This window comes from Babylonia areolata, chromosome 35 (assembly GCF_041734735.1).
Source record: "Babylonia areolata isolate BAREFJ2019XMU chromosome 35, ASM4173473v1, whole genome shotgun sequence".
NCBI classification, from domain to species: Eukaryota; Metazoa; Mollusca; class Gastropoda; order Neogastropoda; family Buccinidae; genus Babylonia; species Babylonia areolata.
Genome location: NC_134910.1, coordinates 2,941,574 through 2,960,079, shown reverse-complemented (window position 1 = coordinate 2,960,079; position 18,506 = coordinate 2,941,574). Strand labels below are relative to the sequence as shown.

At 39.6% G+C, this 18,506-nt stretch overlaps 1 protein-coding gene across 1 annotated transcript in view; it reads left to right on the top strand.

Annotated features, from left to right (window-relative positions):
• Window positions 1–18,506, top strand: part of LOC143277966 (kinesin-like protein KIF23) — a 50,538-nt gene that overhangs the window by 747 nt on the left and 31,285 nt on the right. The window contains exons 2-10 of the mRNA XM_076582949.1: window positions 2,500–2,560; window positions 4,429–4,521; window positions 6,514–6,546; window positions 7,267–7,372; window positions 7,873–8,009; window positions 13,003–13,124; window positions 13,914–14,075; window positions 16,208–16,320; window positions 18,183–18,304. Coding sequence (XP_076439064.1) covers window positions 2,500–2,560; window positions 4,429–4,521; window positions 6,514–6,546; window positions 7,267–7,372; window positions 7,873–8,009; window positions 13,003–13,124; window positions 13,914–14,075; window positions 16,208–16,320; window positions 18,183–18,304 — 949 coding nt within the window. The remainder of the gene's footprint in view (window positions 1–2,499; window positions 2,561–4,428; window positions 4,522–6,513; window positions 6,547–7,266; window positions 7,373–7,872; window positions 8,010–13,002; window positions 13,125–13,913; window positions 14,076–16,207; window positions 16,321–18,182; window positions 18,305–18,506) is intronic.

The following is an 18,506-nucleotide window of genomic DNA, read 5'->3' as shown; positions in this document are numbered from 1 at the left end:
TCTTTCTTTCATTTGAAAATAGTTGTAATTTTAGATGAAAATCTCTCTTCTCCTTTGTATGTCAGTGTCCTTGTGTTTGTGTTTCAGTCTGTCTCTTAAATTTAACACCTTTTAAGTTGTATTGTTCGTATTGCAATACAGTATTAGTTCAGTGTCTTGGAATTATGTTTCTGATGTGTGTCCTTTTGTTTTGACATTATAGTTCTTCCAATTCCAGTTGTTTTACCACAGTGGCAAAATTGGCAAAGTGTGTTCATGCTGTGTGTGTGTGGGTACATAATTATCATGTGAGGTGGTGTGTGTGCATGCATACATGTGTTTGTACATATGTATAATGAGAGTTGACATGTGTGTATGTATGTCTCCTAACTTGTAAGCGTGGAACTCTCCAGCAGTCTATCGTGGCAGCTGGTGAATGTAAGAGAGAGTGTGTGTGTAGGGGAAGGGGTGATGTATGTTTGTGGACTGTGGGAACAGTGTGTGAATATAGCAGCAGAACTCAAATGTGTGCATTCTATTTCTGTGTGCCTTCAGATATTTGTGGGATCATTGTTAGTGTTATGTGTGATTGTATATGTGTGTCCATGTGTCATTGTGTGTATATTGTATACACATGTGTATAAATTTCTGAGTGGTTTAATGTATGTCTTTGACGTGACTATTGTGAGAAGCACATAACGCATGTGTTGTGTGTATGTGTTCTGTGGGGCCTTGGTAGTTGGTATGTATGTTGGCTGGCTGAAGGTTGGGCCTGGGTGTCTGTAAGACAGCAAATTGTTGCATGTGTGTCTTGCATTGATCTATGTATTAATTTGCATGCAGTTGTTAGGCTAGCAGGTTGTCCTTTTCAGGGGACAGGAAGTTGGCCTGTAGCTGTTGCCAAGTGTGGAGTGTACTTTTTGATGACAATCTTTACATTACTTCATGGTGGTATTCAAAGAACTAAGAAGGTTGTCAGCTTAGCACAGGGTCCATTTCACTTTGGTGTACATCTTGTCTACGGTACTAGACTGTAGACGTGAGGTGGCAGCGATTTCAACAGCCCGTTAGCAGTGCTGTACTTTTTCTGCATGACGACAGGGTGCACAAAAGGTTCAGGACCACTTCATAAAGCAGGCATGTTTTCATAAATGAATAAATAAAAAGAAGAGATTAATGACGTAGGATGTTTTCACTGAACATACATATGGCTGTTTCATGCACACATGCACCACAAACAGCTTGAAAAATGTGTTTGAAAAATACTGTTTAGCAATTAACACAATTATTCTCCTTTCGTCAGTTTTTAGCAATGACACTGGTTTTTCAATATATCATTTATTTTTTAATGCACGTGCAAGGAAATATCTTTAGTAATAAATTGTGCTCATTATATTGACTCCATACATGATACACCACTGTTTGCCGAAAGTTTGGAAAATTCAGCACCATTTCTCCATGCCCTGAAGAAGAAAACCAGTGTTGCAAGTGGTTGTGAACTTTTTTTGTGAACCCTGTATGATATATTTCCGCATGTCTTTGGCACTTCTCATACATGCAGGGTTCAGTACTGTACAGTGCAATACAGTTTTACACATCAACAGTATTAACTTCTTCTTCTTCTTCTGCGTTCGTGGGCTGCAACTCCCACGTTCACTCGTATGCACACGAGTGGGCTTTTACGTGTATGACCGTTTTTACCCCGCCATGTAGGCAGCCATACTCCGTTTTCGGGGGTGTGCATGCTGGGTATGTTCTTGTTTCCATAACCCACCGAACGCTGACATGGATTACAGGATCTTTAACGTGCGTATTTGATCTTCTGCTTGCATATACACACGAAGGGGGTTCAGGCACTAGCAGGTCTGCACATATGTTGACATGGGAGATCGTAAAAATCTCCACCCTTTACCCACCAGGCGCCGTCACCGTGATTCGAACCCGGGACCCTCAGATTGACAGTCCCACGCTTTAACCACTCGGCTATTGCGCCCGTCAACAGTATTAACAAAATAGGTGTTTGCAGAAAAGGAAAATCTTATAATATATAAGAAAAAATATCCAGGAAAGAAAGAACTTTTAAAAAAAAACACAGACAAAAAAACCACAACAAAAGCGGTCAGTAAAGGGCAAAGAAAATGAGGAGATATCTTGGGAAAAGAAAGTTTGATAACTGTAATGCCGTTGTAAAACCCAAGGCTGTGAAATGCCCTTAAATGCTTAACTCACTCAGTACGGCCAGTCCTCTCTTCTCCTCTTCACAGACCCCTCGGATGTCCAGTGGGTGTCTCAATGACCCAACCATTAGCTTCCATCGCCAGAATTATGGTATTCTTTGTCAACATTCACCTCTTCAGTATAAGAGCCTTCCGCTTGCAATATTTTGATGGTGGTAATTGGGGTGAAACGCTGTTAACACCATCTCTTTCGCCGTTCGTATGGAGAGAGTTGTCATGTAGGAAAGGAGCTGTATTTACAGTTCCAGCATGATGATCAGATATTTGTGCTTTTGTTTGACAGACGTGGAAAGACTCCTCGAAAGAGGACGCCAACTAGCAGTCGTGAATATGAACCTGTGGAGGTAAGTAACTGTTTCACACTGTGTATTTTCCACTCTGCTTGAGCACTGCTTTGTGAGTGAGTGCATACATTCCATGTGCATTTTGTATCTTTCTAAAACTTTCACCGCTGTCCAAAGATGCATTTTGATGGATTTCTAAATCTATTTTACTTGTAGCATGCAGCCCCTTGTTTATTGTTGTTGTTTTTGTTTTGGGTTTGCTTGTTTTTGTTTTCTTGTTTATTTGTGTGTGTGTGTGGGTTTTTTTTGGTTTGTTTTTTGTTTTCTAAGGAAAGCACTGTTGGCATCATACTCTGCCGCCGTGGGATGGATATATGCAGCCAGTCATGACATCAGTACCCCCCCCCCCACCCCCACCCCCTCTTTCTGCTTTGTTTGATCTCACAGTCACTCTCTTGTATTACTTTTCTGTCACAACAGATTTCTCAGTGTGAAATTTGGGCTGCTCTTCCAGGGGGGAGTGTGTTGCCACAGTGCAGAGTTGCTTTTTTCTTTTCTTTTCTTTTTTTTTCCCCTGTCTGCACATATATTTGTTTGATTATAATTGATGGCTTTCTACAGAATTTTGCCAGGGACAGTTCATGTTGATGTAGATTCTTTTACATGTGTGCTAAGCGCATGCTACACAAGGGGAACTCAGTTTGCCGCCTTATCCAAATGGCTAGAGTAGAGTCCAGGCCACCACTCAAGCCCCATGAAAATCTGTTGGAGGGGAGCAAATTCTGGCGAGTGTGTTTAGACTGTTGATGTGTGTTGAACCCACAGTCACCTGTTCCTTGGTCCATGATGTTGACCATTAGGCCATGTCTTTGTATTTGTATTTCTTTTTATCACAACAGATTTCTCTGTGTGAAATTCGGGCTGCTCTCCCCAGGGAGAGCGCGTCGCTACACTACAGCGCCACCCATTTTTTTGTATTTTTTCCTGTGTGCGGTTTTATTTGTTTTTCCTATCGAAGTGGATTTTTCTACAGAATTTTGCCAGGAACAACCCTTTTGTTGCCGTGGGTTCTTTTACGTGCGCTAAGTGCATGCTGCACACGGGACCTTGGTTTATCGTCTCATCCGAATGACTAGCGTCCAGACCACCACTCAAGGTCTAATGGAGGGGGAGAAAATCTCGGCGGCTGAGCCGTGATTCGAACCAGCGCGCTCGGATTCTCTCGCTTCCTAGGCGGACGCGTTACCTCTAGGCCATCACTCCAGTTGGTAGATGAGACAGTGCACTTGCATCACATATATTATATATATCTGGTATTCACAGAATCATAAAAATGGCATCTAAGATCTGTCATCTTTGTTGGAAGCTCCGACTGTGGCTGGCAGACTGTGCTGAATGAAGAACCTCTGGTTTGTTTTTGTTGTGGCGGTAACAGTGATTTATGATATTTTATTACTTTTCAGGAAACTGATTGAGTGTTTTGGGGGGTTTGTTTTTGTCCAGGTAGTAACTATTACTATGATGTATTACTATCTTAAATATCAAGTGTCACAGGTAGGGCTCCCCATGTACATGTTTATATTGTTTGATTTCATAAAACATGAAGTGAATAACAAAACACTTACATTTTCTTTGTGAAGATAGTTTGTTGCAGTGTCCATGAGAGCAGATGTCATCTGCAATGGGGGTTTTTTTTGTTTTGGGGGGTTTTTTCAAAGAAAAAAGTGAGCGGGGAGCATGAAAAACGCATATAAATGTTTTTTAAATTAAAAAAAGAAGAAGTTATGAAAAATATATAAATGTTATTATAACCGTAAAAAGTCTAACCATCAAGTCACTGCTTTATAATATAAGTGGGAGAAATGGTGACTACTAGTCATCAAGTCTTTACTTTATGATGTAAACTGGAGCAATGGTGACTGCCGCAGGTTTATTGTCGGCTGCGACCCTTGGATGACCCCAACGATGCTGTGTGTGTACGAGCTTTGAACTCCACAACAGTACAGCTTGCTGCTCCTGAGGTATGCAAAACCAAATAAGTTTGTTTTTGTGTGTGAGTGTGCGTGCGTGTGTGGGTTTTTTTTTTTTTTTTTTTTTTTTTTTTTTTTTTTTTTTTTTTTTTTTTTTTCTGTGAATGTTCCCATTTTATATACTTATAGTCAGGGTTAATTTGCAAAAAATTGTATCCAGCATGATCAGTCTGATAAGTTCAATGTTCCTCATATTTTTTGGTTTATTTCCTTCTCTTTTTGTTTGGCTGATTGTAGACAGGCTTTTTTAGTGTTCTAGTACTTTTTCTTTTAGTGTTTTTGATTGTCAAACGTTATTCAGTGTATCGTGCTCTTTCACAGAAACAGTAATTGTTCAAACTTTAGTTCAGTGCAAATTAAGGGGTTCAGATTGATGGAAAGATGATTCATTGATTGAAACTTTGATGAAAAGTGTGTTGACATGGATGATGACAATAATGCCTGCAGGAATCTCTTCTTCTGGGGGTTTTTTTCCCCCTCGTAACTATAATGCTAGCTTTTAGGCTTCACTTGGCAATTAGGCAATTGGTTTCATTAACTGGGTTACACCCTTACAGTTTTTTTAAATTACTATATGAGACAAAAACAAAATGTAGTAAAGAAGTGTTGGGGGGTGGGGGTGGAGTAAGGGGGTGGTTAGAGAATACTCGTGTTAACAACAGCAGTAAACTGCAAAAGTCTGCTGATTTCCAATTGAAGAATAACATTCACAAATTACAAAATTTCTTGGTGATAAAAAAAAAGTTTGTGGATTTTACTGCACTTAATCTTTATACAAAGCTTTTAAAATGAAACTTTGAAAAAGATTATATTCACCAGATACTTTGTCAGAGCAAGTGCATGTTGAATTTATAGAATGGTTTGTCTTCATGACTTTAAATAGAGTTTGTATATATCAAGCTTGAAATATGTCTTGGGTAGTGTAGAATTTCACATTTAAAGAGATCATTATGCATGTAAAAAAAAAAAAAAATTTGAATAGAGATCTCATCTTGTTATCCATCTTCTTAATGCTTTCTGATACTTTTCATGTCATACCTTGTTTTGCTATTTTGTTTGCTGTTTTGTTCCAGTGTAGTCCACTATGTCTATAGTATCAGTATCAGTAGCTGCATTAGGACAAATCCATATATACTACACCACATCTGCCAAGCAGATGCCTGACCAGTTGCGTAAGTCAGGCCTTGAGAAAAACAAACAAATAAAGAAGTGATTGAATCTTTAAGTATTAAAAAAAGATTCTACTACTACGACTACTAACAACAATAATAATAATAATGATAGATAAATGAAAAATAAATGTCCACAATAATGTGACTGAACCCAGCAAAAATCTGTTTTGAGTTTCACTGGATATATCTTCATCTTGATATAATACAGTGTATTCAATATCTAATTCAAACAGTAAGCCTCACCTTATTATTTGGATATTCCACAGGCAGCTGAAACTGGTCATGAATGCCCAGATGCAGGACTTTGCTTTGTGCTTGATAAGTTTTTGAGATCATTGTTGTCTTTTTTTCTTTCCTTTAATTTTTTTTTTTTTTTTTCACCTCATGTTTTCATGCCAGTTTTATTTATACTCTGATGCTACTGTTAGATAGCATTTAGGTGGTTGTTTTCTTATGCATTGAAATGCACAATTTTGAATTTATATATTTTCTGTCCATCTCTAATCTAGCACTGATATATGATTTTGTGAAAAATGTGAAAACTGAAAAGGCTGCATCAAACTGTCTAGCTACTGCTTCTAGCAGCATTAATTTTTGTAACAGAAGAAAAGGATAACTTGCATGTGCCTGTGAAATGGGGTGTCATGATGTGAACACTGATATTACAGCATGGTGTGTGTGTGTGGGGCTCTGTGCTGTCTGTGGGGGGTAGTGTGAATGGGTTGCTTAGCATTGTCGGTTGTTGGTGGGGTTTTTTTTTCGTTTGCTTTGCTTGATATTGACTGACGCATGACTGGATTCTGTTGTGTAGAATGCGGCCGCTAGAAACGGACAGACCAAAGAGGTAAAGTGCTCTCCTTGTTGGGTGTTTTGTGTGCATCTTATCTTTGATAGTGTCAGGCATAGTGAACTTTTTGTGTTCATTATGTGGTTGGTTGGGTTTTTTTGTTGTTTTTTTGATTGAGGTCCACTCTTGTAATTTAAGTTCCACTGTGCAGGATACAGTTGATTTCTTGTTATTTTTTGTGTATACACTATATAGACACATTCCTTGTGTGTGTGTGTGGTAAAAACAAAGTTTATTATATTTGTGTGATGAAACAAAAGAACACAACACAAAACAAAACTAACCATCAAAACAATGGAAAACAAGCCAAACCAGCCCATGAAAAGAAGCAAGTACGAGCAAAATAAATCAGATCATGAACATACTATGTCTCATGCAAAGTGAGAAGTCAGTCCTAATCTGATTTATAATGAGCAAATTGATGGAAGAACAGGGAAGTGTCGTGTGAGATCATGTACTAACCTCATGATTATCATGAATGTAAAACCATTGATAGTTAATCCTGCTGTTTAGTTTTTGGTGTTTATTGATTTATTTGGTGTATAATTTTCAGATTTGTCTTGATTTGAAAACAAAACACAAAAAAATTATTAATCAATAAAAAATGTTGTCAACAACAACAACAAAAAAAAGAGATAGGAAAATTTGATTAAGTTGCAGTACATTGGCATTGTTAAAACAAAGTTCACACTGGTCATTCTGCCTTTTGCCTTTCAGTACCAGTACAAGTTTGAACATGTGTTTGACGAGTACGCCTCTCAGAAGGCAGTCTTCGAGCACATTGCACTCCCTCTGGTGGAGGATTTGATCTTTGGCAGGAATGGTAAGCGATAATAGTTGCATCTGAGGAGATATAGTTCATATTTATAGTAATTATACTTGAAAAAAAAATATCCGTACCTCAATCTGATATCTTTTTTTTATCTTCATAGAGCATTTGTCAGTTTATTCCCTTATCAATGTATTTGATATATCCAGTTTTATTTATTCATGTATTTAGTTAGTTTCTCTCCCTCTATTCCAATCTTGTAAATGATACATCTTTTACAATCTTGACAGTTGAATTACTGCTTATATGAACATACTCTCTTGAGACTTAAGAGTTTCATTGTTTGATTTTTTTTTTTATAATTTTTTTAAACTAATAGTAATAACGTACTTGTGAAGCAAATGTAAATTTAGTTATATGATTCGATTAATGACTTTAAAAAAAAAAAAATCTTTTTTTCTTTGTATATATGCATGTTACAGTATGGTGCATGCATTGTGTGTGTCAGTGAGTGCCCTATCAGTGCAAGGTGTGGTTGCTGTGTGTGGTGGCAGGGTTGCTGTTCTCCTACGGCATCACGTCGTCGGGCAAGACATACACCATGACAGGGGTACCAGAGGACCAGGGTATCCTGCCCCGAAGTCTGGACGTCCTCTTCAACAGCATCGGGCATCTGCAGGCCAAGAAATACGTCAGTAATCGTAGTGAAAGTGATGATGGTGGCTATATGGATGATGATGAAATGTTTCTGTTGTGTAGTGCGCAGCAGTTTGGGGCATTTGCAGGCCATAAAAATGTGTCAGTAATTGTGATGATGGTTATGATAACGATAATGAAACATTTCTATTTTGCAGTACTCGACAGCATCTGACATCTGCAGGCCAAAAAGTATGTCAGTAATTGTAGTGATAAGGTTGATGGTGGTTATGATGATAATGAAACAATCCTATTTTGCAGTGGTCGACAGTACTGGACATCTGCAGGCTAAAAAATTAGTGTGATAGTGATGATAGTGGTGGTTATGGTGATGATAATAAAACATTTCTGTTTTACAGTACTCAACAGCATCGGATATAATTATGCTGGCCAAGAAATACATCAGTAATTGTAAGGATAATTATACTGATAGCAATAATGTTAATAATGAAACGTTTCTGTTGTGCAGTACTGGGTTCTTTGTGCACTGCAAATACAATGAATAAAAAAATTCGTCTTCCTTTTTTAATATGGTATTAAAATCTGTTCAGTTCAAAGGAGTTTGAATCTTAGTTTTGAGGTTTTACTTATGTTAATCTTTGGAGAGTATAGTATTGTTCTCATAAAGTCATATATATGACTGATTTCAACATACCGTAAAGTTTGGTCTGTAAGCCACGACTTTTTCTCCCATTTTCAACCTCTGCGGCTTATACAGTGATGCTGCTTATTTGAGGATTTCAACGATCCCAGGAGTGTCACGTTCTCATCTATTCTTAGCTGCCCTTCAACTCACCAAAATCATGATTTGTGTCCACGAATTTTTGGATGAGCTTCAGGTTAGTGTGCTAACTGTTCATGTTTTAAAAATCAAACCCGCACACATTAAAGCCTTCAGATCAGCATTCAGTTCTACTCTGCTCAAGCGCACACCCTCATCATGCTGAGAAGGCAACCTAATGCCGATGATGCAGCCTTCAAATTGAAGGCAATCGACTTAGCAGACGACAGTGCAAGCGACGAACCAGCAGTGACCTCCACCTTGCATTCATGTTCATCAAGTGAAAGTGAGGCTGAAGTCAGTGACAAGATGGCGGAGGAAGCTGTGCTGCTTCTCTTCAACTCGGACACTGAAGACGAAGATTTCAGTGGATTCAGTGAGCAGGACGACGTTGAATAAATGTGACAATCCCTAAATTATGGATCTTATTTTCATTGTGTTTATTTATTTAGTTGGGTTTTTTTTTTTGTTTTTTGGTGCCACTAGCAGTATTTTCGCTTGCTTTTCTTTGTGTTGTTTCCGCTTGTGTTTATTTCATAACCTACAGTATTGACAGCTTTTCTGTAGTATCAGTATGTGTTCCGGTACCGGTAATAAGTGCGGCTTATAATCCAGTGCGGTTTATGTGTGTATGAAGTTAAGTTTTTTTCAAAATTTAGTGGGTGCGGCTTACATACCAGTGCGCTCAACAGACCTAACTTCACGGTATTTACATTCAGCAGTTTCAACTTAGTGTAATGCTGATGCACAATAGCAGCAGTGATAAACGTTGAAGTGGACAGACTGGGGTTGGTGTGTGTGTGTGTGTGTGTGTCGCCTGTGCAGGTGTTTCAACCGAACAAGCTGAACATGTTCCAGGTCTGTCAGTTGCGGCAGTTAGCTTTTCACGCAGACATTTGTTGGTTCTGTTGGTTGACTGGTTTGATTTGAACCTGTTGATGTGTTTGAGCTCTTCGGCTTTCTTTGCTTTGTTCTGGGTTGTTTTTTTTTGTTTTGTAAAAAAAAATAAATTAAACCGAAAAAAGTTTGTTGAATTTAGTGCAGGGCTCAACATAAATGAAAGTAAATCGTTTGCTTTGGACACGTCATCCCTTTTCTTAACTTGACTTGCCTGACTGGGCAAAGCATTATTTTTGGAGACTAGCAAAAATAGTATATTTTGTTGTTCATCTTTTTGTTTGAGTGTTTTGTTTTGTTTTGTTTGTTTTCATTATCAGTCATGCTTTGAAACCTACAATCCTCCTCATCAGAAATCGCCCATTGGATGATGTTTTGAGTCCTAGTTCCATGGGCCCTTTTTTTTCTTTTTTTTTTTTCATTCATATTATAATTATTATTTATGTATTTATTTACTTATTTATGTACGCTTATCTATTATTTCTTCACCTTTTTTTTTCTCTTTTTTTTCTTTTTTTTTTTTTTTTTTTTTTCTTTTTTTTTCTTTTTTCCAAGGCCTGACTAAGCGTGTTGGGCTACGCCGCTGGTCAGGCATCTGCTTGGCAGATGTGGTGTAGCGTATATGGATTTGTCCGAACGCAGTGACACCTCCTTGAGCTACTGAAACTGAAACTGGGCCCTTAACCAGTTCAACCCTGGGGAACTGACACCTTCGGCAAGCTTTCAAGCCATATTTGTATTTCGTTTTATCACAGATTTTTCTGTGTGAAATTCAGGCTTATATTGATGCACACACACACACAAAAAAAAAAAGAAAAAGTGGAAAATATGGTTTTTTTTCTCCAAATTACTTGGACACATGGGGAAATACTGTAGAAGTTTGTTCCCTTTCTTTGTGGTTTGTGAAGATATATATATATGTGTGTATGTGTATATATATATATATATATAGGATCATGAAATCTCTTTTAATGAGACAAATTTTGATGCCAGAGCAATGCTCGCACACTGATCTCAATGGGTTTTAAAAAATAAAAAAAAGAGAGAGAGAGAGCTGAGGAGACAGTTATGATTTTTTTTAGGAGAAATCAATGGATGCCTAAAAGTTCTGCAAATGAACAGGATAGTTTCAGCATCCCTGGAAGGTGTGGGTTTTTTTTGTTGTTTTTTTTATCTTTTTTTGTTGTTGTCTTTTTGTGTGTGTTGTTGTTGTTGTTTGTTTCTTCCATCATCATTAATTTTTTTTTCTCCTTTTTTTTTCCTTATATTTTTAATCTGTCTTCTTCAAACACTTACAAGACCATGCAACATATATTACACATACATGATGGCTTCACACAAAATCATATTCCCTGAAAGAGAAGCATGGAAAACATACACACACACACCCTCTCACTCTCTCTCTCTGTGTCTCCTTTACTCACTCAATCCCCTCCCTCTCCACAAGCTCTACACCTAAGTACAATAATATGTATGTGCACACTGAATACTACCCTCAGGATTTTTTGTGGGCCAGGTCAGACCACTCCTAATCAGGGTGCAGTATTGTATTGTATCATCTGAAAACGGTGAAAACCATGTAACTGCAAAAGCCATCCGGGCAAATGAGTTATCCAATGACATGTCCAGCTGGGTAAGTGGGGGAAAAGTTTAATGTTGATGCTTGCGTTGTTTGCTGTGATCATGGGACAGTATTGCATCTTTTTGTTACTCAGTGCCATTAACTGTTATCATGAGTAATACTTGTTGATGCTTGCATTGTTTGTTTGTGATCATGGGACAGTATTGCATCTTTTTGTTACTCAGTGCCATTAACTGTTATGAGTAATACTTTAGCAGGGGAATTAAGTCTGTATATTCCCTCTCATGCTTTCTTCCTGCAGATTTAACATATGTATATTCTTTGCGAATGTGATTGCTAAGGTTCAAGGTAAACTGTCCTGAGAATTAGGAATACCGACTGTCAGTTTGGTTTTGAGATTGATTGATTGATTGATGTGGATACTTCTATAGCGCCTATCCTCGGTCAGAGACCAAGCTCTAAGCGCTTTACATACACGGGGACATTTGCACCACAGGCTGCCTACCTGGGTAGAGCCGACTGACGGCTGCCACTGGGCGCTCATCATTCATTTCCTGTGTCATTCAATCAGATTTCAGACGCACACACATACACACTCAGACAGACATGTAACATTTTATGTGTATGACCGTTTGTTTGTTTGAGATCACTTTTGTCAGGTTTCTTCTTTTCTGTATGGAACTGTAGACCATCACTGAGGTTTAACATAATTGAGTTAGTCTGGTTCGTTTATTTATACTTTTGTTTAACGTCTTTTCTTTGAAAGTTATATAAGACAAGTGGGTGGGGGGGGTGGGGGGGGGGTTGGGATGGTGGGTGCGGAACATCAGCCGGTTCTGGGTTGGGAAAAAGTAACTGTTCATGTATGTGAGTGAGTAAATGTGTGTGTTTACTTCTAGAAAATGACTATTTATAAAGTCTTATAAGATAATGAAAATAACTGAGTGAATTGTTAAAAAGTAAAACGATAACATAAAGTGACTTCATACGCATTTTCTTTCTTTCATTCAATCTGTTTCAAAATATATAGAAACTGTCATTTCAAAAAAGCAGGTATGCCTCCAGACGCAGACTTGTTGAACGAGTCACTAGACAACAGAGATGTAGAGTGCAGGAACAGTGTGACAAGAGTTGCACTGTAGAGCGCAAGGCATTGTGACGCTTGACTTGTGTGTCAAGTAGACAAGGAATTGCCGTGCAGTGTGAAGTTCTTGTTGATTGGACTTCATTGGATAACTTGCTTGAGAAATACAGAGATGTTCGTTTGTTACAGGGAAAGGTTGAAAAAGGGTTGATATTATCCAGAGAGGGTGTGAATTCATCAGAGAGGAAGGGTTTAGAATTATCCTGAGATTGAGAAGATATGTATATATCACAGAAGGAACGTACACATTCACCTAAAGAGAAGGGGTGTGTGTGCAGTTTTCAGAGTGAGTGTGTCAGTTTATTCAAAGAGGGAGAAGATGTAGATATATCTTGGAGAGAGAGAAGGTGTACTTATATCAGTGATGTCGAAATTTTATTTTCCACTCATTTGTTGATCAGGAAATCTTAAGGCCAGTGGTTGCACACACTTGCAATGCATGTCTTGTCTTACGTTCCAGTCAGTTTGGTTGGTTCTTTCATGAACATTTGTGTGCACACATACACGCATACACACGCCCATACACATGCACGATGTCTGTGCCTGCTGTGAGCCTGAGGACCCATGTTCATCGTGTTGTGCAGGTGTTTCGACCAGACCGCATGAACGCCTTTGAGGTGCACACAGAAGCGGACGCGATGTTGGAACGACAGAAACGCGACATCATGCCAGGACTGACCACACCCAAAACCCCTGGTGAAAGACGGTCAGTTCTGTGTGTTTGTCCCTTCTGTTATATATTTATTTATTTATTTATGTAAGCTTATCTATTATTTATTCACCTTTATTTTATTTTTTATTCATTTATTCATTCATTTTTTTTTATTTACTTTTTTTTTTTTTTTTTTTTTCTCAAGTCCTGACTAAGCGCATTGGGTTACGCTGCTGGTCAGGCATCTGCTTGGCAGATGTGGTGTAGCGTATATGGATTTGTCCGAACGCAGTGACGCCTCCTTGAGCTACTGATACTGAAACTGTCCCTTCATGGCGCTTCGTTCTGATTCTTCTTGCGTTGTATCTTTTGATGATCTAGTTTTGTTTTCTGTCAGTCCATCATTATGAGTGTATTGATTGTTGTGCATGTGTAGGATGGTATCAGATGATTAAAACAAAAACAAAAAATCTACAAAGGCGTTCACTCATAAATGCACTCCATTCGGTCTCCTTTTGTTTTGTTTTTTGGGTGGTGTTGGTTTTTTTTGTTTTTTTTTGTCACAGACACTGTGTTAAGCACAGTAAACATTGTTTCAAGCTGATCTCTGTGATGAGGCTTTGCTGGGAGAGAACGACAGATGAGAGAAAAGTACCATTCTTTCAACGTGTTCCAAGGCTGGAGAAAGGCAAAGCAGTCTTGAAGTAGTTCTTGTCAGTGTAGTATCTGTGAAGGAGGCTCAGGCTGTAATCTTGCTTGTAACCTGTAAGAGCCAGACTTGATTCTAACCTCTTACCAAGATGACAAAGTTGGTCTGATTCTTTTACTCTGATGGATGGACAGGACGGAGATGAACGAACAGGAGCGGGTGAAGGAGACGACCACGGTGGAGAATGTGGACGAGGACAACAACTACGCGGTGTTTGTCTCCTACATCGAGATCTACAACAACTACATCTACGACCTGCTGGAGGAGCTGCCCTATGACCCCATCACCGGATACAAGTCAGTCGTGTTTCTGTACATGTCTGTGTGTGTGTGCAAGTCGTGTGAGTGTGTGTGTGCAAGTCGTGTGAGTGTGTGTGTGTGTGTGTGTGTGTGCAAGTAATGTGAGTGTGTGTGTGCAAGTCATGTGTGTGTGTGCAAGCGCCCTAAGAACCCCTCACTGGATTAGTGGATACAAATCAGTCGTGTGTCTGCACGCATGTTTGATGTTGAGTGTGTGTGTGTGTGAGTGTGTGTGCAAGTCATGTGTGTGTGTGTGTGTGTGAGCAAGTCGTGTGAGTGTGTGCAAGTCGTGTGTGTGTGTGTGTGAGTCGTGTGAGTGTGTGTGCAAGTCGTGTGTATGTGTGCAAGTTGTGTGTATGTGAGTTTGTGTGTGTGCAAGTTGTGTGTGTGTGTGCAAATCGTGTGAGTGTGTGTGCAAGTTGTGAGTGTGTGTGCAAGTTTCCTATGACCCCATCACTGGATACAAGTTAGTTGTGTGTCTGTACACGGCTTGTGTTTGTGTATGCAAGTCATGTGTGTGTGTGTGTGCAAGTGCCCGATGACCCCATCGCTGGATACAAGTCAGTCTTGTGTCTGCACGCATGTTCGATGTTGCGTGTGCCTGTGCAAACCATGTATGTGAGTGAGTGAGTGTGCGAGTCGTATTTGAATAAGTCATGTGTAGATGTACAGTTGTGTATATACATGACTGCACCTGAACAGAACATGTGCACAGGTAGGGTTACTTGGGTATGGACACTTTATATATATATATATATATATATATATATATTTCTATGTACTCTAGTGTAATCTACTCTTCTTTTCTATCACTCTCTTTGTTTCTGGCTTTTTCATTTTCTTGTCTCGTCCTTTCTCATTTTCCATCTTGCTGGTCCATTCACCTTTTTTTTTTTTCTTTCTCCCCCTTCCACCCCCTGCCCCAGAAAGTCTTTAAAAAAAAATGTTGAATATTAGAGAGAGTTTCCAGGCCCACTTTCATGGTGGACCTTTCGTCGCTTGCAGAGTGAGAAATGGGTCGTATGACGTCATGGGCTGCCCACACCTGTAACTGGCTTCTCTGAGTTTGCACTGCCTTTGTCTGGACAACTTTTTCGGCAGAGTTTATAAATGGATCAGTTTGAACACGTAATGGCAAGAGATGTGACAAGAAAATGCTCAAAGTAGACACGGAAGACGAAAGCAAATAATTAGTGTGATTATAAAACCAAATATGTCTTGTAAACTTGAAAAAAACAGTCACCGATAAGGTTCAAAATCCTTTCATCAGAGCAGCAATTCCCACAACAACATTTTAGCCTTTCGGTGACCTTGAAAAACAGGAAATGGAGGCGCGCCTGTGCACATGGTTTTCGCTAAAAATATTATTGGGGAGCCTTCACAAAAATCCGACAGAAATGAGTCTACAAACCTTCCCTATTGTGTGTCTTTTTCGGGACTTGATAGTGGGGCGCTCTTATCTTGTTCCATTCCTGTCTGTGCTAAGGACGTGTGAGATGCTCATTGAGGATGTTTGGTTTTGTATGCCTGTCTATTATGTATTATTTTGTGCTTGATATATCATAATGTGGTTGTGTGAATGTTCAGGATAGTGGGGTTTTTTTGTTGTTGTTTTTTTTTTTAATCTGATGACAAAATGACGGAATGGTCAGCATCAGAGGCATGTCTTAAGTTTATGTTCATGCATGAATTGGACCATTCATAATAATCATAATAATAATTATAATAGATAGTACTTATATAGTGCAAACTCCCAATATAATGGGCTCTTAGTGTGTCACATGAAACAGTACTATGCACAACAGTGCATGACAATATGCCTCTGCACACAAAAAATAACACACACACACACACACACACACACACACGTGTATATATCACATATGCGTGTATGTGTGTATATCATGCCTAAGTTTCTTTTTCAGGTGGATTTTCATTGGAGTTTTTTTGTTTGTTGGGTTTTTTTGTTGTTTTTTTTTGGGGGGGGGTTCATTTGTTTGTTTAAGGTTCCATGGGACGAGTGTTTACAGTTTTTTCAGCCCTGTTAATGGCTGGCTGGGCTTTGAAAGTAGTAGTAAGGGTCAAAGATGAAGACGTAAGGTGATGATGTGTGGTGCTGTGTCGTGCAGACCCCCCCAGACGAAGATCCTGCGCACGGACAGCCAGGACAACATGTACGTGCACAACTGTGTGGAGGTGGAGGTCAAGAGCACGGAAGAAGCCTTTGAGGTCCTCTATAAAGGTCAGGGTCACGCTTGCATATTCGTGCAAGTGTGCGCGTGTTAACACAAACGGCGCACTGATGAATGCATACATACACATTTTCTCACATACAAACACACACAACACACCACGCACAGTTTGATTTTCTCACGTTCTAACACATATTCTCCTCAATCACTCACGCACATACACATGCATTTTGCTACGCTGTTATGCTCATGTAGAAAATGCTTACAGTCAGATGAATAGAAAAAAACCAACAAAAGCTTTTTAACAACACTTCAGACAACACGCTAAGCAACAACGACAACATCAATTGTGAAATGTTTAGAACAAGAGCATGCTGGATCAAAAGTAGACCTTATGTTAAACGGGCCTGACAAGTTTGTCACTGTGTCTTTTCCTGAAGATGTATTGGTGTGCTGCTGACAAGTGGCCATGGGCTACTGATGCTTTAGTCCAGACATGTGACTGACATGCCTTTCTGTGGGGGTTGACAGGTCTGAGGCTGAAAAGAAGTGGATGATGATGATGATGAACCAAACAAGGAAACTGTGACACAGCTTTTAAAAGCGAATATGTGAAATGCTTTTATTTGAGAACATATGTTTATTACTCTTGTTTAATCAAGTAATCTGCGTGTGGGTGGGTGTGGGTGGGTGCTGATTATCTGGTTGCGGTTTTCCGCAATTTATCTTTATTCTTATCTGTCTATTATAATCAATGTGCAGTATAGTAGGCTATGTTTATAATTATATTCAAATAATGTTTCTTAATTCTTTCTGTTTTTACATTAAGAATACTAGTTATTACCTGCAGTGTGTGGATGTATGAAACGGTATATGTGATATTTTTTATATTTGTATCTGTAGCTGTTGTTGACTTTTACAGTTATGGTCCCCATGTTGTTTACTTGTCTATGTTGTGACTTATCTGTGATGTGATGATGCACCTGACCAAATTTCTCCAGTTGGAGATACTAAAGTTATTTTTATCTTATCTTATCTTACAGCCACATGCTGAATCAGGGACCCAGTCGTCGTCTTCGTTTGTGGACTGCGACTCCCATGTTAACTCGTGTACACAAGTGGGCTTTTATGTGTATGATCATTTTTGGCCCTGCCATGTAGGCAGCCATACTCCGTTTCTTGGGGGGTGCATGTCGGATATGTTCTTGTTTCCGTAGCCCCACAGAATGCTGAAATTGATTACAGGATATTTAACGTGCATATTTGATCTTGCATGCAGGAGGTTCAGGCACCAGCAGGTCTGTACATCTGTTGACCTGGGAGGATCGGTAAAATCTCCACCCTTTACCCTCCAGGCTCTGTAACCAGGATTCAAACCCCGGACCCTCAGATTAAAAATCAACGGGCGCAAAAGCTGAGCCGACTTTCAATTTTCAGGGTCTCAAGTTCGAATCTTGGTAACACGCCTGGTGGATAAAGGGTGGAGATTTTTCTGATCTCCCAGGTCAACATATGTACAGACCTGCTTTTGCCTGAACCCCCTTCGTGTGTATATGGAAGCAGAAGATCAAACGTTAAAGATCCTGTAATCCATGTCGGCATTCGGTGGGTTATGGAAACAAGAACATACTACAGCATGCACACCCCTGAACACGGAGTATGGCTGCCTACATGGCGAGGGGTAAAAACAGTCATACATGTAAAAGCCCACTCGTGTTCATACGAGTCAACATGGGAGTTGCAGCCCATGGACTAAGAAGAAGATTGAAAATCTGCCAGGGACCCAGTTATGATCCACTGGTGATTGCCTTGAGATGGCCTCAGTGGTCGGCGAGGCTGTAAGCACCATAATTTTGATTTGATTTGAGTTATAATCCAGAGGCTGACTGAGAAATTGTGTGTGTGTGTGCAGGCCAGAAGCGACGCAAGGTGGCGCACACGTCTCTGAACGCGGAGTCCAGCCGCAGCCACAGCGTGTTCAACGTGCGTCTGGTGCAGGCTCCGCTGGACCCCCAGGGTCAGGAGGTCATGCAGGTAACGGGCTTGTGGGAGTCGGGGGGGTGCTCCTTGATTCCTGTGTTTACTTCTGTTTGTTTCTGTCACTTCGTATTGTCCCATTTGTCACAGTATTTGTACATTTTTTTTTTTTATCACAACAGATTTCTCTGTGCGAAATTCGGGCTGCTCTCCCCAGGGACAGCACATCGCTACACTACAGTGCCACCCATTTTTTCCT